The sequence below is a fragment of the Cotesia glomerata genome, linkage group LG4, assembly GCF_020080835.1.
Source record: "Cotesia glomerata isolate CgM1 linkage group LG4, MPM_Cglom_v2.3, whole genome shotgun sequence".
Lineage (NCBI taxonomy): Eukaryota > Metazoa > Arthropoda > Insecta > Hymenoptera > Braconidae > Cotesia > Cotesia glomerata.
Window position 1 is genome coordinate 18,449,430 of NC_058161.1, and position 22,520 is coordinate 18,471,949.

A 22,520-nucleotide genomic window follows, 5' to 3' on the forward strand; every position below is an offset into this window, starting at 1 on the left:
TATCAGCATAAGAGATATAACAATAACGGATAGACTGTTCTGCCAGGAGCATCGTAAATGTCGCCAGTCACTATGGGTCTGACGCCCATAGTGACATTGGCGTATCAGCTATAACTATTGTTGATGTTACTATTCCCACCATAGCCAAATCATCTATGCTGACGATTTTTATATCGAATCAAAATCTTCTAAACCATACAGTATAGTGTTCACACCCATAGTGACATAGTGATATCCGCAATATACAGTAGCGCTCAAAAGTATTTTGACAAATATATTTAATGGTTTAATTAAAAATAAATATGAAACACAATAATCATTTATTTATTTTTTTAACACCTTTTGAATAAACTACAGAATAGTGTCAAAGAGGTTCTTATTCGTAATAAAAGAAAGTTTAATTTTTAAAATATTAGGAAAATGGTGGCTCAAAAGTATTTTGACATTTTTGAAAAAAAACTAATTTAACGCATAATTATAATTTACAGCAATAAATATATTAGTATTTAGTAGCATATCCCTTGGCCTTTATGACAGCCTTGCATCGCTCCGGCATTGAGTCGATTAATTTTTGTAATCGACTTATTGGAATTTGATCCCACTCATTTTTTAGAGTTTCAAACAAAGCGTTTTTGTTTGAATAATTTTGGGTTTTTACACTACGTTTCAATTCTTCCCAGAGATTTTCTATCGGATTCAAGTCGGGACTTTGACTTGGCCACTCAAGAACTTTAACTTTTTCACGATTTAATAAGTCACTAATATGCTTTGATCTGTGTTTGGGATCATTGTCTTGTTGAAAATACCACTTAGCTGGCATGTGATGTTTAGCTTATGGTAACATCTGAGACTTTAATATATTTGCATACATGAACTGATCCATTTTTCTTTCTATTCGAACTAATGGTCCAACTCCAGACCGTGAAAAACATCCCCAAACCATCACACTACCACCTCTATGTTTAACTGTGGGTATTTGATACCGATAATCGTATTTTTTGTTTACTGGACGCCGAATGTACTTGATACCATCAGGTGACATTAAATTAAATTTACTTTCGTCACTCCATAAAACTTTAGACCACTCTAAACTTGACCACGATATATGCTGTTTCGCGAACTCAAGACGAGACTTCCTGTTTTTTTTCGATATTAAAGGTTTTTTAGCCGGTCTTCGGCCATATAACCCTAGGACCTTTAAGCGTCGTTTAACAGTAGAAATATGAATATCTACGTTATATTTTTCTTTTAATTCATTTTTTATCATTACAGCGGACATCCGTATATCATTTGCTGATAACTTTTTTATAATATGATCGATGTAAGAAGAAGTTTTTCTTGGGCGGCCTGTTCGAGGCTTACTTTCGACAGTTTTTCTTTTGTTATAGACTTTATTCCATAAGCTAACTAACTGTCGAGACACTTTAAACAAACGAGCAACTTCTGTTTGTTTCAATCCTTGTTTTAATGCATTAATAACGGCTTTTTTAAAATCACTAGAATATTCCTTGCACTTAGGCATATTGAAGTAACCACAGCAAGTAAATATATGTAATAATAAAAACTAAGGAACAAGTAATCTGCGAGTTTTTCAAGTCAAATGCGTGTCAAAATACTTTTGAGCTCACGGTAAGTCAAGTACGTTCGGTGGCGCGGTGTGTAAACAAACAAGTTGTAATTTGATACGCTTAAATAGTCGCAATTACACTACTCTACATTATACTCAATACATTTTCCGATAGGCTTTTATTTTAAAAAAATATTAAAAAATTTTATGTTGTCAAAATACTTTTGAGCGCTACTGTATTTCTTTCCGTGCAGTGAGTGATTTTTTTACCCCGAAAAAAAACATTGTAACATTTTACAATTTTCGAGTAGTCCACATGGTCGCAATCCCCTCGGCAATGATTAAAGTCGGAGACGGTGTCAATTTGGAGCTCATTGACTACCACGCCTTGAAAAAGGCCCAGAAATTTAGAAAAGGTTTCACCTAGAAACGCCCATTAAGCTCAAAAATTGTTAGAAAAATTCTTACTGCTTACCTTTAATGTCCTCTGGAGGGTCACAGCTTCGATGATGAATAAATTTATTCAGGAAACCTTGGCAAGTAGCCTGCAAATATTGTTGGGAGTGAAAAATAGCACGAGCTGCTGCCTTTTGAGGGTCTTCGGAAGCTTTTAGGGATAAAATAAATCCGCGGATTTCTGAAAGTATCAAAATTTGATGAAGTTTTCGCAGGCGCAATTGGTCGTTTTCTGTTCTTTCGCATTCCGAAGGTCGCGAATCCTGAAATTATTGTTAAATCATCTGAATTTTTAATGGAAAAACATTCGAACACATCCCACGTGGGATTTTATCTTAGAATGCGAATATTCTGTGGTCTTAATTAAGTTATAACTTACTGTTGCAACTCGAGTTGGGAATCCTTTGATACCTCGACCATTTCCGACGTAAATACTGTACAGTTTGCTCAAAATCTTCGGCAACAGCTTCACGAATTCGCGTAACTCGGCTTCACCCTCTTCAGACCTAAATTTTATCCACGCTTTGTCTATTTTGTCGATACAATTCTTCAATTCCTCGATCTGTTCATCGGTCACTTTTGAATGTAGAAACTCAGCGAAATATTTCCTGACAACTTCTCCGTAATTTCGGTACCCGTCGATCCTAAAATTATCCACCAGCTCCTCGGTTGCATTTAACTTCTCTCCATTAATGGAATCAGTAATCTCCGCGACAAATTCAATTATTTCCTCGATGGAATTTGGGGACTCAACGTCAAAGGACGCGGTTATTTTTGCCGCGAAAAAAATCACTAAAGTTAGTCTTACGAAGTTCATACTGAAAGTGACAGAAAAACCTACCGACTGCTTCCAAGTCTAGGTTGAATTGCATCGCTACATCACGCATCTGTAATTCTATGTCATTAAAAGTTATTTACATCAGACACGAATTCTGTTTTTGTCATTTTAATTAGTCAGAATTCATGAAAAATCTACCTAAAAATAGGATTTGTTATATATGAAAGTTATTTGAAGATAAAATCCAAAAATTAATTTATTTTTTATTTTCCAAACTACGAAATAAATTGAAAAAACTATCAAAAGTCGAGAAATAGTAGCTTAAATTTAAGATAATTATGTGAACTTTGACATAAATTTAATAGAATTAAGCTATCTTTTACGGCTGATAAATTTCTAAAAGAAAAACGCCCGAAATACATGCATTATAAAATTTTTTCAAATTTTTAAAATCACGGAATCAATTTAAAAAATCATCAAAATCAGACAAATAATAGCTTAAATTGAAGGTAATTATAGGAACTTTAAGATAAATTTAATAAAATTAATCTATCTTCAACATCTGGAAAATAATTTCCATAAAATTGACGAAATAAAAAATTTTTTGAAAATGAAAAAAATTTTCAAACACCCACAACTCGTAAATCAACCGGCCGATTTAGTTCATCTTCAAACTTGATCAAGGTATTGATCCATAAAATAATTCCACAAAATTTCATAAAAATCGGTTAAGAACTGTGGACGCAATCTTGCTTACATGCCGCGTTATATCATACTTATATACATAAACTTTTGAGCCAACGCTATTATTCGTCATAACTCCACAAAATAAAATTTATTATGACAAAATTTTCTTGAAATTGCGAATACGGATTATCAGGATAAAAATATAAGCAAAAAAACACAATTACAAGAGTTTTAATAAGATGTCTTTATTAAAACTATTTAACAACAAGAAAAAGGTACTATAACAATTTGAACACTAAACAAAGTACTTATTAAAAAGTACACGTAACAATTATTTTTTTTCTTCTCTCCAACTCTGAACAATTTTAAAATACATATATATTAATTTATAATCATTTAACTAAACATATTTTTATAAATGTTTGTATTTTATCCCGCCATAAAATAATCTTTTTGAGATTCTCTTAAAAAACATTTTACAATCAATAAAAATTGATTAGATAAAAAATATTTTTTTATAAAATCTCAAGAAAAAAAACAAATAATAATAATTATAATAAAATTGAATTATAATCTACGCAACAAAGTAATAATATTTGATTAATAATTAAGAGTATATTCTAAACAGAATATTTTTTTTCTACATAATTCTTAATAAATCATTATATTAATTAATTTTTTTGTCTTTTTCATTTGTTAATATATATATATATATATATATATATATATATATATATATATATATATATATATATATATATATATATATATATATATATATATATATATATATAAATTATTAATTATATGGCATTTGTTTTCCTACCCCCCTCCCCAAAAAACATTATGGACTAGATATCCAAACAGTCATCTCAGGTCACGTTGAGCTATGTACAATTGACTTTTTATAATTCATTATTAAATCGTTAAGTATTTTATATAAATGTAATTAATTATTTTTTTTAAAGATAAAGATACCATAAAAATATCCTATCAATAATTTATTAAAATTGTCTTTAATTTATTTTTTTTTCAACTTTGATTCTTACTTTCTTTGTAGTATTAAATATATTTTTTTTATTGTTCATTATATAGGCACTTTGTCAACACAACTATATATTTTAACCACTAAAAGTAATTCAAACTATCCCATTAATTTAAATAATAAACCATTTAATCTAAGTATTTTTTTTTTTAATTGAATTCATTGGCATTGCTTGATTTGGTAACTTGATATTAATCCTTAGCACAAAATAACTTCAAAGAAAAATAACAAACTAACCTCAAGGATTTAGTAATATATTCTGTAAATATGAATTGCAACACTAAAAATGAAAACTATTTTCATATTTAAGGAGATCCAAGTACCCGCCTAGGATAAAGAATGTCTATAAAAAAAAAATTAGGAAAACGGTTGACCCTGAAGGCCATCCCTGCAACTTCCCGCTAATTCCATATTTAGGCGCTTAAAATTGCACCAATGACGTTTTTGAGCTCTTTGAGCTCAAAAATACAATTTATGGGTTATTTTGAGCTCTCCAAGCTCAAAGAGATTGTTGTCCTATGCTTTTGAGCTCTTCGAGCTCAAAAGTCTGATAGGGATTTGATGACACTATTTTTTGAATTTTTAAACCGCAATAACTTTTGAATGAATAAACCGATTTTCACGCGGTTGGCAGCATTCGACGCAGTTTTTCAAGCCTCACAAAGAATCTCAGATTTTGAATTGATCGCGCTAGGAATTTCGGAGTTATTCCGAAAAAACACTTTTTTCGGTTTTCTTTCGTTCACGATATCTCTCGAACGAATCAACCGATTTTGACCGGACTGGTGGCGATCGACGTGGTTTTTTGAGGTTAAGAGCTGATTAGTTTTTGGAATTGAACCATCAAGCCGTTTAAAAGTTATTCCAAAAAAACCACATTTGAAGAAAATTTTTTTGTTAAGTTTTTTTAAGATTTCTCAAAATCTATTGATCTGAATCGGTCCAAATAGTTTTCAAAATCTAAGTTTGGTCAAGCCCTTTTGAATGGCACCAACCGCGATGAAATCGGTCAAGCCGTTCAAAAGTTATAAGCGGTTCACATACTTTTACACATACACACACACACACACACACATACATACAGACACCGTGACAACCTCGCGGGGATAGTCAGGGAAGCTTCCTGTGACTTTCAAACGTCGAGATCTGATGAAAACTCGGTTTTTGCAAAACGGGGTGAAAACAATAACTTCCCGATTTTTTAAAATCGTTGATTTTCGTAGCGGGAAGTTAAAAATTAGGAAAACGGTTGACCCTAAAGGCCATCCCTGCAATTTCCCGCTAATTCTGTATCCAAGCGCTTAAAATTGCGCTTATGATGTTTTTAAGCTCTTCGAGCTCAAAAATACAATTTATGTGTTATTTTGAGCTCTCCGAGCTCAAAAAATAGCTTTTATATGCTTTTGAGCTCTTCGAGCTTGAAAGTCTGATGGAAGTTTAATAAATCACTATTTTTTGAATTTTCAAACCGAAGTTCGAAAAAATCACTTTTTTTCGTTTTTTTTTGTCAACGATAACTCACGAACGAATCAACCGATTTTGACCGGCTTGGTGGCGATCGACGTGGTTTTTTTATGTTAACAGCTGATTAGTTTTGGTAATCGATCGGTAAAACTGTTTAAAAGTTATTCCAAAAAAACCACATTTGAAAAATTTTTTTTTCGTAGTTTCTTCAAAATTTCTCAAAATCTACTGGTCCGAATCAGTCCAAATCGTATTACAAATCTAAGTTTAGTCTAGAACTTTCAAATGGCGCTAACCGCGATCAAATCGGTCAAGCCGTTCAAAAGTTATGAGTGGTTTAAAACTCGATTTTTGAAAAGCGGGGTAAAACCAATAACTTCCCGATTTTTGAAAATTTACAGTATTTTTAGCGGGAAGTTAAATATACATAGAAATAATTCTGTTATCTCAAAATTGATTTTTAAATTAATTAATAACATTTTTGAGGTAATTTCCGAAAAATTTACTCATTAAATAATTAAAATTTAATTGACTAATAAAAAATATAGCACTCTGAATTACCGGTATACACTTGACAACACCGCAAGAGTTCCCTAATCTTAAAATTTATCTATGTTTACTGTCTAACTAAAATGACTAAGATCTTGCATTTAAAAAATCGCAGTTACTTATGCTTTGGGTAACTGCGCAAGCGCTGTTGCCAAGTCAAATACAAGACTTTAATGAACGCAAGTTCCGAGTGATTTTTCATAAAAAATATAAAATATCTCCGTAATACGTTCGGAAAGCTACTTTTTTATTGTTTTAATCGAAAGCTTATTATTTTTTCAATGAAATTCAATGAAAATACATTTTTTTTTAAATCGTTAATTGCATTAAATTCTTAACCAAATCCGGCTGGTGGAATCTCCATTTACATGTAAAAATTACATTTTTAAAACCTAATTATTTCATTAAATATCCCGGAAACCTACAGTTTAATTTTTTTATTAATTATTACGTAGATTGAATTTACAAATTTTCAGGAAGTTTTAAAAATTTGACTACGTGGATCTCCTTAAAAAGAAAACTTTAAATTTCTTCACAAAATTTTGAATTTTTCAAATTTCCCGGCATAGGTGGCGGGGAATCCCCAATATTTCTACAAAAATACTGTATACAGTCAATAGATCAGAGGTTATATTTTATCAAGGTTACTTTTGCTCGGCAAACAGAATTTTAACAATAAATATCTAAAAATTCTAAACAAAAGGATAAAAATATAAAATTTACCTAGTTATTAAATATATCAAACCAATTAACCAATTTTGGCATTAAAATCCAACATATCGTTGAACAAAATAACAATTAAACATAATAATATTTGAATAAACAAAAAATAAAGGTTAACAATAAGATAAATTGGCTAAACAAACGAACAAAGTAATTCTAAGCTTAAATCACACAAAATTTTCAGGTTTATTGAGACTATATCGCGGACGTTTTTGCGGAGTTGCCACTGGATGTCTGTAAGACACGTGTTTCCTCAACGCGTCTCTGGATCTTGATACGTGGGAACAAGCAGTACAACTGTACGAACTATTGCTGTGTGTTTCCATGTGAACGCGTAAGTTGTACTGATTGCTCAATTGTTTGCCGCAAATCAGACAAGTAACACTAGTTTTGTTGCAATTTTGATTGGTTCTTCCCGAAGCAACAGCCGCAACCGCAGCGGCTGAAGCAGTGCTTGTCGTCAAAAATCGTAGATTTGAGTCGCTTATAACATTGTTCTTTATATCATCTATCGTAATATTTTGATCGTCATTAACAGCGTCGTTGTTATTGTAGTTACTTATGTCCTTAGCATGTGGTCCGTTTTGGTAATTAGTGAGCTGTTGTTGTTTCCGTTCGCGTTGAGCTAGTTTTGCATTTATTGAGTAGTATGGCTTCGTTTTAACGCTACAAGGTATGTCGGGGGGATTATCGTTAAGTAAATCATCATCTGCGAGCTGGTTAGGCAGCAACTGTGATACTGAATCGAGTATGTCGCTTTTAGTTGATTTTGTAGAGGTATTTGAGGTATTTAAAGTTGAAGTTATTGATGATCCTAAGTTTGAATTTGATGATTCTAGTTTTTCTTCTTTTATTGTCGTTTCATTTGGTACTTCTGGATCGTCATTTGGTATCGTAGGATGGATAAATAATCCGTTGTCGTGGTGTGAATTTTTCTGAAAGACCAACATTGTTTTTCAGGTTTCTTGTTTTCTTAGATCATTTTCTTGGATTAGTTTTCCATTTTGGAAGAAAGGTAGACATTTATCGTAAATTTATACTGGCTTATTATTTTAGGTATATATAATAGAGTGGCGATTCGTAAATTTGTAACAAATATGGTTAGAGTCACGTGGAGTAAGTGTGCGCAATTTTTTTATTTATGAATGAGGAGAGAAAGGTTTGTGATGTGTAGGCAAATTAAAGGTTTTTTGGTGGAAACTTAGCTTAAACTTTGATCTTTTCAGTAAAAAATTGAGAAATTGTTTACTGATATTACGAGAATTGTTTACTGATATTACTGGAGTAAGGCGTGCCGATCGTTTAGCAGCAAAGAAAAATAATGTGAAATTCACAATGCCGAAATTTTTAACATCCTGTTTTGAATATTCATTTGTAGTTTCATCAATTCGACTATGGGAAGAGTTACCATCGGAAATTGTATATGCAAGCAGTATTGAAATTTTTAAAAATAAACTGTACGACTACTTATTTAATATAGATGTATGAGCTTTACCTTTGAATTCATTGATGTATTTCTTAAATCTTAGTTTCATGTCTCTGAATATATTCTGTACAAAGTGTTTATAATATTTATAATATTAGGATTACTTGGTATTAATCTGTGAAATTGTAAGCTACTGTAAATTTTTAAATCTGAACTAACCATTATTGTAAATCACTCATTGTTGATCGATATCATAATCTATTCATATGTGTTTACTCTATCACACTTACCTATTGTACATTCAGTTAACTCAAACTCAAAATTATTCAATAAATAATTACTCTATAAATTTTTATACCAAACACTTAACTTAAGTTAGATTAAATAAATTACTGTATCAATTAAACTTGTAATTTAACTTTGTCATTTGGCAATTTGCCTTGGCATAAACCAATAAATCTAAATCTAAATCTAAATCTAAATTGTATTGATAATTGAACGAGAAATTGACAAAGTTAAAATTATTCTTAAGAAGCACGTTAAAACATCATCCAATTTGGTTAATCGGTTCAATGAATCTGTTAGATATTTAAACAAAATAATTGAGTTTTTGAACAAGAACGAATTTAAAATTGATAATATTGTTTTGAACAAGAGTAATTTTCTTAAGCCTTTGGAAGTGATTAATAATCCGAAACATCAAAGCAGCTCATAAGTATTAAAAATAAAATTTTTATTTATTTTTAGATTAAGAAATTTGGATCTTTACTTTAAAAACTTACTCATAAAAAATAAAGGAGTGCGCGACCCCTTTATTTATGAATGAGGAGGGGAAAGTTTGTGATATGTGTAGGCAAATTAAATGTTTGTTGGTGGAAAATGAGCTTATGCAAGAAAAACCCATATGGTATCATTCGTTTACTTAAAAAATAAAATATTAAGAATCTGGTGGCGTAAAGGTTAATTTTTCTGTCATGGCAAAGATTGTTACACTGTACTAAGGATAGTAACTAAAGTAAATTAATTTTTTTCAGTCAATAATGTATCTGAGCTTTTTATTTAGCATAACATTTGAAGTTATGTTATGTCTCAATAAAGTTATCTAAGAATTATTAAAATCAGTCTGCTTAGGGCATTAAAAATCCACTTAGTTCCCTTAGTTGCGCAAATTTACCCCACACGAGTGCGCACACTTACTCTTAGTACGGGGTAAGTGTGCGCATTTAGAATCATTCGGATTAATTCGTTTTTTTTTTCCGAAGTGTTAAGGTTTTAAACTTTATTTATCAATTTAATTATTACCTAAATAAATACTCTATCAGAGACATTTTTATTTTCCTTTCATGCTTATCGTTTAATTTTGACACTAGTTTGAATGCTTAAGTGCGCAAACTTGCCCCACATAACTCTACTGGGTGAAATTGTTTTACAAATTAAATGGCGACTCGTATTCAACTGGATTTCAAAACGTTAAATTGTTTGGTAAAGGATAAAGATGGATAGCCAGAAATAGATTTGATGACTGTCATTAAGTTATTCAATGTATATCATCACCAGTGACTAGTTTAGATTCACTGTGTCATGTACAAAGTTAAAACTAAATCCAAATCGCATATACTTTTGCCGTCCAATATGAACAATGTCTACCTTTCCACAAGGAAAACTTACAATAGAAAGAACAAAGTTATTTCTACCATTAGGGAAAGTAAAACAACATATGTACTTTATGTTGTGATCGTCGAAATTGAAATAAAATTCTAGCTTTACAAAAAAAAAGCGTATTAAAGTCGCGAGAGATCTGAGGGGAGAAATAATGTTAATTTAATGAAAAACAAACAAAATTAATTCATATTAGCGACAGCTACACAGAAAGAAAAATTTCTTGACTGGAGAACAAAATTCTTGGCTCAAGAAAATTTTCGGGTGCCTGAAGGAAGACCGAAGTTGTGTTGGCCGAAGTAAAAATTTTTCTTTGAATTCTTTTCTTGGTGGAAGTCATTTTTTCTTAATTCAAATTATCATAAATACTTGATACAATAAATTTTTATATTTGATCAAGATTTTTAGATACTTTAGGGAAGCAGCGCCAATTACTTCAGCTGAGAAAAAATTTTTCTCTTGAATATTTGATACCCATTTTATATTATTTTAGCGTGCAATTATACATATTGAATGAAAAAAAATGATGAAATATTATTTGATCTTCCCATTTGACATTTTAATCAATAAAAATATTAATGAAAATTTACTTCTATCTTTATATTTAATTTTTTGGAGCAAGAGAGAAATTTTCTCAAGACAAGAAAATTTACTTCTATGAAGAACTAAATTTTTTGGAGCAAGAGGCTGAATTTTCTCAAAACAACAAGATTTTCTTGACTTAAATTTTCTTGGATCAAGATACGTATTTCTTGAAGCAAGAGAATTAATTTTGTTGGTATAAGTGAAATTTCTTGTGTCAAAAAAAAATTTTTTTTTCGCTCAAGAAAATAATTAGGAAGAAAAATATTTTCTTGGCTCAAGTGAACCTTTTTTTCTGTGTAATGAAAGAAATGTTAATAAAATTATTAAGCCCGTTATTAATAAATTATAAAAATATTAAATTCAAATGACCAGCTTTCTTTTTATTAAAAAACAAAAATAAAAATATTAATATAATGAAAGGCTAATTTTTATTGATATAAATATACCTGGTTCAAATTTTCATTTCTATGGGGTAAGGATCCACGGGATTGATGCATCCACTTGCATATTTAGTTGCAACACACACAACGATCTTGATCTCATGTATATCGTTTATATATTGTTCAAAACTTATTTTATTATTAATATTATAATTGTTTTTATATTCATTCAAATAGTTTAATTTATTTTTTAATTGTTTTTTTTTTGTCACGTCGTCAATGTTTCAGTATTGCCGATGTTGTTGGAAAGACGTTCAAACTTGATTATTTAGAGGAAGCAAAAGTCGAAACAAATTTACAAACATCGGGACTATCTATGTTTTCATTTGAATATTTTTTAGATTTTTTATTAGTTTATTTGTTTAAATGTTTCGAAGTTCCTTCAGTGGAGTCAACCGTGTGAGGAACAGTGAATGATTGTGTTTTTAAGTGACCTGAACAAAACAACACGATCATAGGATAATAACAATAATAACGAAAAATTATTAGACAAATTTTATTAACAAAGCGTGCTGTTTTATTTATACTTTTGTTACGGAAAGTGAGGAGTTTTGATAAGTTATTAAATTTTTAAGCGATTTTCAAAGAATTGTATCTTTTGGAGAAAAATTTATACTATTTTTGGATTTTTACTACAAAATTTTTCAACGCCGGCTATTTTTTTGCAATAAGTTATCTATATTATAAAGAGAATAAGAAAAATTTTGTGACCAGGATATTCATATGATAAAATCGGATTTTTCTAGTAAAATTTAGTGTCATTGCAAAGGTCTTGACTTTAATTTATAGTTTTTCAAGATATCATGTCATTCTCACCGCTTGTCAATTTATTATGATAGGTATTTAGGCTGCATTCGAAAATTCTCGATCTCTAGATTCATGATTAAGAAGTGATCTTGTATCTTGTGAACTATTGACATTTTCAAAGATATAAGCTCATTTCAATGTTACACTCATCGAGACCTTTCATTTGAGTACCCACATCAATTTTTCATATATTTATATGTTTATATATATTATATATACATATATATATATATATATATATATATATATATATATATATATATATATATATATATATATATTTATATATATTATATATATGTATATATGAAAAATATATCAAAAATACATGTGGGTACTCAAATGAAAGCTCTTGATGAATGTAACATCGAGATGAGCTTATATCTTTAAAAATGTCTATAATTAAGAAACGACCTGGTATCTTGGGAACTATTGACATTTTTAAAGATATAAACTCACCTCGATATTACACTCATCGAGACCTTTCATTTGAGTACCCACATCAATTTTTCATATATTTATATATATTATATATATGTATATATGAAAAATATACAAAAATGCATGTGGGTACTCAAATGAAAGGTCTCGATAAGTGTAACATTAAAATGAGCTTATATCGTTAAAAATATCATAAATTGACAAAATACAATATAATTTCTTAATTATTGACATTTTTAAAGATATAAACTCACCCCGATATTACACTCATCGAGACCTTTCATTTGAGTACCCACATCAATTTTTCATATATTTATATATATTATATATATGTATATATGAAAAATATACAAAAATGCATGTGGGTACTCAAATGAAAGCTCTTGATGAGTTTAACATCGGGATGAGCTTATATCTTTAAAAATTTCAATAATTAAGAAACTAACTGCTATCTTGTGAACTATTGACATTTTAAAAATATAAGCTCACCTCGACATTACACTCATCTAAGTCTTCCATTTGAGTACCCACATCAATTTTTCATATATTTATATATATTATATATATGTATATATGAAAAATATACAAAAATGCATGTGGGTACTCAAATGAAAGGTCTCGATAAGTGTAACATTAAAATGAGCTTATATCGTTAAAAATATCATAAATTGACAAAATACAATATAATTTCTTAATTATTGACATTTTTAAAGATATAAACTCACCCCGATATTACACTCATTGAGACCTTTCATTTAAGTACCCACATCAATTTTTCATATATTTTATATATTTATAAATATTATATATCTGTATGTAAGAAATATATATTAAAAATGCATGTGGGTATTCAAATGAAAGCTCTTGATGAGTGTAACATCAGGATGAGCTTATATCTCTAAAATCGTCAATATTTAAGAAAGTATAATGCAATTTAACAAAAGTAATTATTCAATAAAGCAAGATTTCATTCATTTATAGTTTACAAATCACAGCAGTCACATAGTGACTGCCAGGTTGCTAGTATTCATATTAATTAATAAAAATTTACTTGACTAACAATTTGTAAATTAATTTTGGGATCAAAAGCAATTTTTCTCCAATTGACAATCCTTTGAAAATCTCTAAAAAAGAACACCTAAAATTTTTTTTTCCTTAGTATATCACATACCACAATTACAAAAAGTACTTAAACAATAAGTCTTATCGTTTTATGAATACTTAATTAAGTTAAGGGCATTTTATTAGTAGTCCTATGAAAAATTCTCGCGACTTTAACTAAATATAAAATATTTATTATTCAAAACTTTATTTTTATTAATGTCAGGAGCGGGTGTAGCAAAAGCAACTATGATAGTTATTATTTATTATTTATTACTGATTTAATAATACTGTGAGTAACTTTTAAAAATATATTTTATTTAGTCTTACCCCGGCAATGTCAGCGAGTCCTCGTATATGCAATGTATCTGCCATTGCTAAAAGTGCTGGTAATTGTTCTTGATAAATATTTACTTCGCCGTTATACATAAATGTTACTAATGCACATAAATTTGAGTACTCCATACCTGGTAATACTATTACAGGATGTTGCAGAGTACTTAAATCCTGGAATCAAAAAAATTTTTTAGTAAAAGTTTAAATAAAAATAATAAATTTTTTTCATTTAAATTTGAAAGTTTTTTCGGAGTCAAAAATTAGTGTGAAAAAATTTTATACCAAGCATTGGAACTCTTAAATTAATTACTGATTAATTAAATACTTTAATTAGTGTACGTAAGCTGGTATCTGAGTAACTTTTATAGAGTAAAAAATTTTTTTTTTTAAATAAAAAATCATCAATTTTTTTTATTAAATTAAATTCTAGAGTATAAATTCAAATTTATTTTATTATAAATGTTACTCAGTAAAAAAGTATCTCAGATTGATTAATCAGCTTTAAAAAATAAAAATTTTTATTTGAGAAATAAAAAGATCCTGAGTGAAATGTGTGTAATAAAAGGCAAAATTATTTCTAAAAATTTGTCTATCAAAAAAGTTTTTTTTTTACTTAAAAAAATATTTTAGAGAACAAAAATTATGTCAAAGGAAGTGACACTGAAATTAACAGATGACTATTTTAGGATTTTATTTAACAGATAAATTAGGTCTAGAAAATTATTTCAAAAAAATTAAATTAATATTTTTTCTATAATTTATGCATGCTAAATTTTTAGTCATAATTTATTTGTTAAAAAAATTTTAAAAATTATTAGATGTCTTTTAACTTCAGTATGATTGAAGGAAAATTTTTTTCAGCCGAGGAAATTTTTCTGTTTCAAAAGATCAGAATAAATTTTATACTAAAAAATTTTCGGTAATTAGAAAAAATAGACCGGAAAAAATTTGAAAGTTATGGAAAATTCATATTGTTTTATTAAAATTATTATAAAATAAAAAACTATAAAAATATTAATACTAATTTAATAAGTTTATAATTTTTATTTTACAATAATTTTAATGAAATAATATGAATTTTTTATAACTTTAAAATTTTTTTATATGCACAGAAAAAAAAATAAAATTGAATCAAGAGGAAAATTCTTGAACCAAGAAAATAATTTTAAAAAGTTTCATTGTCTTGAATGAGGACAAAAAATTTTTGAATCAAGTAAAATTTACTTAAAAATTTCTTAGTTTAACAACTTTTCTACTCAAATTAAGAAGATGAAGCTCTTCAAAATTATTTACGAGATTCAAGTAAATTTTTTTTCTGTGTATCCATATTTGAAATAATTTTATTGATGTGACAACCACAACAAGCATCCCCAGAATGATCGCTCCACTTTTTGTTACAAAATAAAAAAAAAAATATTATTGTTATAATTTTTTTTTTATAACAATTTTAATGAAATAATATGAATTTTTCATAACTTTAAAATTTTTTCCGGGTCTATTTTTTCCTGGATTCAAAATTTTCATAGAATCATCCTTAATAAATTCTTTGTTTATTTAATTGTTGCCTTTATGCCGCTGGACTAATTTTAAAATGCGAAGAAAATTCCTGGAAAATATACTAAAAAAAATTTTTAAATTAGAATTAAAAAATTTTTTAGTGAAGAAATTACAGTTCAAAAATTTTTATTATAAATATAAAGATAGAAAGGATAAAAAAAACTTTCAATAGAAAACGTTTTTTTTTTTTTTTCAGGTAAATTTTTATATTTAGATAAAAAAAAACCAAAATCAGTTTTTTTTTATAAAAATTTATCAATCCAAAAAATGATAAATTTTTTTTAATTAATTTGACCATAAATTTATCTTCGCACGTTTAAAACCAATCCAGAACTCTGAAAAATAATAAATAAAAACTTACTGCAAGTAAGTTAAACATTAAATGCAAGTAAATATTTACTTGTTGCCCTTATGCCGCTAGACTAATTTTAAAATGCGAAGAAAATTCCTGGAAAATATACTAAAAAAAAAGTCTTATTATTTTAAAGTAAAATTAAAGTTTTTTTTTTTTTTTCTAGTTAAGAAATTACAGTTTAAAAAATTCTATTACAAATATTTAATTTAACAATTTTTAGACCTTTTAAAGAAGAATAATTGTTAAAATTAGTCTGATAAAAAATCTTTAATATTTTTTTTTTCTTTAAAATCTAAATTGACCATAAATTTATCTTCGCACGTTTAAAATGAATCCAGAACTTTAAAAACTAATAATTAAAAAAAAAATTAAATGAATAATCAATCAAAAAATTAATTAATAATAAATAAACAATTGAAAAAAATTAAATAAAAAAAAATAGAAAAAGCGCTAAAAAAATTTTTTCTAACAAAAATTTAATAATAAAATTTAAACTTTCAAGTTTAAAAATTAAATTGACCTTAAATTTATCTTCGCATTTTTAAAATGAATCCAGAGCTTTAAAAACTAATAATTAAAAAAAAAATTAAATGAATAATCAATCAAATAATTAATTAATAATAAATAAACAATTGAAAAAAATTAAATAATAAAAAAAAAATAGAAAAAGCGCTAAAAAAAATTTTTCTACCAAAAAAAAACCACAATTGCATTACCAAAAAAATTTTTTTGAATAAAAATTTAACGATATAATTTAAAATTTCAAGTTTAAAAATTAAATTGGCCATAAATTTATCTTCGCAATTTTAAAATTAATCCAGAACTTTAAAAAATAATAATTTAAAAAAAAAATTAAATAAATAATCAATCAAATAATTAATTAATAATAAATAAACAATTGAAAAAAAATTAAATAATAAAAAAAAATAGAAAAAGCGCTAAAAAAAATTTTTCTAACAAAAATTTAATGATAAAATTTAAACTTTCAAGTTTAAAAATTAAATTGACCTTAAATTTATCTTCGCATTTTTAAAATTAATCCAGAGCTTCAAAAACTAATTAAAAAAAATTAAATAATAAAAAAAAATAGAAAAAGCGCTAAAAAAAATTTTTCTAACAAAAAATACCACAATTGCATTACCAAAAAAATTTTTTTGAATAAAAATTGAATGATATAATTCAAAATTTCAAGTTTAAAAATTAAATTGGCCATAAATTTATCTTCGCATTTTTAAAATTAATCCAGAACTTTGAAAAATAATAATTGAAATAATCAATTAATTAAAAAAATAAATAAAGCGTTAAAAAAAAAGAACATTAATACCTTAAACAATTCTTTGAAGTAATAACTGCAAGCAGATAAAATAATTCTATGAGCACGTATATGCCTACCACCAGCACTTAGTGTAACATCTGTCAAGTAACCACCATCCAATAATTTAGGCAATGTACTAAGTAACGTATTCTGAAAATTATGCCATCTCAAACAAAACTGTTGCCCTTCCATTATAAAACTTTCTTTTCTTCTCTAATAAATATTACTAGTCACAAACTATTCTTCAATTCAACTCTATAATAATATTAATAATTAAATAATTCTACCTACAATTATTAAAAAATTCCCAACATATTAAATTAATAATAAAATAAACACACCTCAAAACTACTGAATGAAAGGTTATTTAACCCAAAAGTAAAATAATGTTAGTTAATTTTTTTACGTACTTTTTTCCTGATAAAAAAATTAATAATAATAAATAAATAAATAAATAAAGAAGAATAATAGTTAATTTTGAGTGCACGCTTAATGTAAGAGATTTAATACGTGACTGTGTGATACTAGAATTTATAAGTTCTTACATTAGCTTCTTTACTTAGTCATGTCAGTTCACTCAAGGAGGAGTTAAAGTTAAGTTTAAGTTTTAAAGAGAAAGAGAGAGACAGATAATAAGTATATGCGTATGTGTATGTGTGTTGAGACAATCCTATTTATTTAATCAGACCGTAGGTTCCAGCCAAATCTATTATTGTCTTTTCAGGTATGGCTGGAGGCTACGACAAGAATGTCTCAGACGAGACATTTTGGCTCGCATATATACAACACGTCATTCTATTATTTGACTTTGTTTTAGATTTTAATTTATAATATTATTATGATAATTAAAAGGACAAAACAATTAAATATATAAGTAATTAGTAATGCTAATAAATAAATATTTTAGTCTTTAACCTTTCATTCATCGTTTGAGTTGATTTTTATTTACGGTAATTTTGATTTTTTTTTTTTTTTTTGATTGGTTAGGCACTGATACACACACTCGTTTTTATAAAGATTATTTTGGTTTACATGTGGTGAGTTTTATACGCGTGGACAAATTTTGTTTTATATTTATAAATTAAAAAATATATATAAATGTAGTGTTGTTACTCATGTGATCTGTTGCGGCCATTTTTTAGTTTTTTTTACTTTATGTTGGTAAGAAGACGAATACTTGTTGGATAGGTAGCGAACGGTTGCACGCTTGATAATTTAGCGCTTTTGTTTTTGGGGGAATCCCTGATTTGAAATTCCCGCCAAAAAAATTTTATTTAAATTTTATGAGTTATTTAATTTATTAATTTTTAAGATATAAGGTAAAAGCCCCAATTATTGACGGGGGTCTAAATATTGACACCCTAAATTATTTTTAAATATATTAAATTATCTGTAATAAGAATAACGATCAAATAAATTTTTATTAAATTCTAATTAATTAAAAAATTGAAAAAAATCACATTCAGTTCAAAATATTAAATATTGATCATTAAAAAAAAATAAAGTTAGCACCAGTTCATCAAATCAGCTTACGAGCGTCTATTTTCTTAACAACTTTGGTTAGAAAAGCATTTTTTTTTAATTGCCGAGTTTAAATTAATTTGTTAATGTAATTATATGATCGATTTTTTTTTTTTAATTAACAATATATGAAATATTTATAAAATTAATTAATCGAAATTAATTGTATGCTTTATGATATTTAAATAATGGGAGTCAATAACTAGTTAATAATGTTTATGGTGATTTCGATATTGACAGCCAGTCTACAGTTCTATTAAGCCTTTTTTTTTAAGTATAAAATACGTTATATACGCGATTATATTCATGGCTTTAACTGTCAAATAACTCGGCGTGTTTTAGTGTTAAATAAGTTTTTAAATAAATTGTTATATTTTTCATAATAATTATTCATTCATAGAAATTATTATTAATTAACTTTAATAATATTGATTACTTTATATCAAGTTTTTGATAAATAACAATATAACCAAATGATTCGACGCATGTGCAGTAGGGACGTTAATAATTGGGGTTACGGTACGTCAATAATTAGATCAATCAGTTTTTTAACCCGTCAATAATTGGTGTATCCAGATCATATATTTAATTATTTAAAATTAATTAGTAAATATCACTGATTATCATTTTAAAAAAGAAATTGATTAGTTAAAACATTACTGAAGACATTACCACAAACAAAATTCATCGATATTTATATTTGATTGCTTAAAAAAAATGAAATCATCTTTGTCTCTTATAGCGCCAATAATTGGGGCTTTTACCTTAATTAAGAAAATAAGATACATTTTTTTATTAAAATCAAATTAGCTGACTTGGGAAAATTTTTATAATTTTTTTTATCAAATAATTATAACAAAAAAAATTAAAAATTTAATTTTCACATATAGAAAATTTGAAAATTTTGCGCGCGATTTTTAAAAAATATATTTTAATTTTAATTTAATAAATGAAGCTAAATTTAAAATGTCAGCTAATTTTGTTATTATGAAAATTAAATTAGGCGACATCTGAAAAATTTTATAATTATTTTTATTGAAAAAATTAAAAAAAAAAATAATTAAAAAATAATAAAATTAATTAATTTTTTTATTTAAAAAAAATTTTTTTTAATTAAATTTCACTTATAGAAGATTTGAAAAATTATACGTACAAAATTAATTAATATAGAAATTTTATTTTTTTATTTTTAAAGTAATTTATAACCATTATAATTTTTTTCTTATACTAAAATATGTTTTTATTATTTTATTTAATGATTTCTTCTTATCAGACTCTAATTATGACACTGAAGTTGACAGACATTAAAATTTTTTTTAGAATTTTATGGTAATTAAATTATTATAAAAAAAATTAAATTAAAAAGTTCCACATGTGAAAATTAATAAAAATTACAAGTGAAAATTTTTAGAAGCATAATTTTATTGTAATTTATTTGTTAAAAAAATTTTTTATAAAAAATTTACTTATAAAATTTCTATTATATTAAAAAAAGAAATTTCATAAAAAAACTTATTTACTTCACAATTAAAAAAAAAAAAATTAATAAAATTATAGCTATTAAATTGTTATCAAAAAGTTTAAATAATAAAATTCCCCATCTGTAAATAAAAATAAAAATACATGCAAATTTTTAAGACTTCTTTTATAGTTAATTTTTATTAAAAATCTTAAAAAATGAGGATGAAAATTAAATTAGCCGACATCGAAAAACTTTTAGAGTTTTTTTTATTGAAAAAATTGTTACAAAAAACAAAAATTAAAAATGTCATTCGTAGAAAACTTTAAAAACTGTAAGTGCAATTTTTTTAAAATATTTTTTAGTCCTTATTTAATAAAAAAAAAAATCAAAATATATAAAAATTAAACTAACTTTATTATTATAAGGGTGATTCTCTGTAAGGATGTTTTTTGCTGTTCCAGGCATTTTTTTATTAGAAAAATTGTTATTTTGTTACTAAAAAAAATTTATTACTAAAGTAAAAAAACATTTCTATTTGGAGCATTGAAAACTGAAATGAAATAAATTTTGGTTTTTTTGCTATAAATTCGTAAACCACCAAAATAACAGTCCCCTGGGTTGTCCCATTCCCAAAATTAAAACTTTAAGATTAAATTTTAAGTTATTCGTCCATAATATATAATTTGGCCCATAATGTTTATAAACTTAATTAGTTAACTAACAATCTTTTTCAATAAAAATTACCGAAAATTAATTTGTTTCGTTAAATTCATTAAACCAAAGTTTGTCTCAGGCATTTTAAGAACAGTCCCCTGCCAGAAGTTCAAAGCCAAAAAAAAAATCCAGCGTGTTATTTTACCTTTTGTAAAGTTTATAAGGACCTAACTAGCCTTAAGTTAATAACCATAGGGCTGTTAGCGCTTTATCGGCATTTTATTTAGTGTCAAAGCACCGTTTGTGCTGGAAATATGTATCTGGACCACTTCAAAACTCAGTCCCCTGGCAACTATTTTTATTTATAATTTATTTATAAAATTGGATCCATAAGTCTTAATATTATTCTAATTAATGTAAACATTCACTGAGAACTTGAAAAGTTGAATGCATTGAAATAGTTTGCTTGATTCTTCTCAATTTGATAAAAAAATCAGTCCCCTGGCAAGCAGTCCCCTATCATGTTATATGGAAAAAGATACACAAATATCGAAAAAGCAAAAACTAAATCGGCTGTTTATTTATTATGATTAAGCTGATAGTTTGTAGCCCTTGTTAATTTTTTTTTTAATACACTAAAAAAAGCGGTGTTAAAATGGACTCATTTTACCACCGCTATGTAACACCTGTGTATTAACACCGGTGTAGCGGTGCTTTTTTGCGGTGTTAAAAATCCGGTGTTAGACCGGTGTAATATCAGTGTAACCGGTGTAATACCGGTGTAACAGTAGAATAAATTTACACTGTATCGGAATATGAATATTACATGATCCATAAAACACAATTAATATTCAATATTTATCAAAATGAGACAAGTAACATTTATTTAAGAATTTTCAACTTATAAAATTACGCAGAAATCGATTTAATGAATGTTATACAACAAGTTAAATAGTATTTACAATATTAAATGTTTAGGAACAATATAATAATTATTTTTATCGTAACCATGATGTTTCTCATAATATAATGGATGTTTTAAACATGACGAATCTACGGATGTGCAAAAACAAATTATCTATATGAAAATCATTTAAAAAACATTCAAAATTGTTGTAAAATTGTTCTAAAAATGTTTCAAATTTGTTGTAAAAACACTCTAAAACAGTCCAAAAAATGTTCCAAAATTGTCTCAAAAATATCCGAAAAATGTCTCAATCGTATTCAAAATTCGTTCTCAAATAGTTAAAAAAATGTTTTAAGATTATTCAAAAAAGGTTCCACATAAGATTTAAGGACAAAATTTCAACTAAATTGCTTCAAATAAATTGCATTGATTCTAAAATTATCTTAGAAGTATTCCGAAAATCTTAAAAAAAATACTTAAAAGTTATGAAATAATTACTAAAATCCACTATTTTAGAGTTTCCGATTATCTATATGATGTCCTAAAATTGTGTTTTAATAATGGTGTTAAAGTAACACGGATCGAAAATTTACACCGAGAGAATTTCACACCATTATTTCACACTACACGGCCATGTAAAGTGCTCTAGGTCCATTTCTACATCGAAATTTTTTACAGTGTATTT

At 26.5% G+C, this 22,520-nt stretch overlaps 2 protein-coding genes across 2 annotated transcripts; both read right to left on the reverse strand.

Moving 5' to 3' along the window:
- Positions 1-832: 832 nt before the first annotated feature.
- On the reverse strand, positions 833-2,898 carry LOC123263914. Its single transcript, XM_044726960.1, has 4 exons — positions 2,403-2,898; positions 2,043-2,286; positions 1,866-1,990; positions 833-1,195 (listed from the first exon to the last, which is right to left on the reverse strand). The coding sequence occupies exons 1-4, from the start codon at positions 2,838-2,840 to the stop codon at positions 833-835; spliced, it is 1,170 nt and encodes a 389-aa protein (XP_044582895.1). The 5' UTR covers positions 2,841-2,898.
- Positions 2,899-7,029: 4,131 nt separating this feature from the next.
- On the reverse strand, positions 7,030-18,411 carry LOC123262683 (protein tramtrack, beta isoform-like). The gene is made up of 4 exons (XM_044725019.1): positions 18,207-18,411; positions 17,301-17,546; positions 14,059-14,235; positions 7,030-8,204 (listed from the first exon to the last, which is right to left on the reverse strand). The coding sequence occupies exons 2-4, from the start codon at positions 17,481-17,483 to the stop codon at positions 7,437-7,439; spliced, it is 1,128 nt and encodes a 375-aa protein (XP_044580954.1). The 5' UTR covers positions 17,484-17,546; positions 18,207-18,411; the 3' UTR covers positions 7,030-7,436.
- Between the last annotated feature and the right edge of the window lie 4,109 nt (positions 18,412-22,520).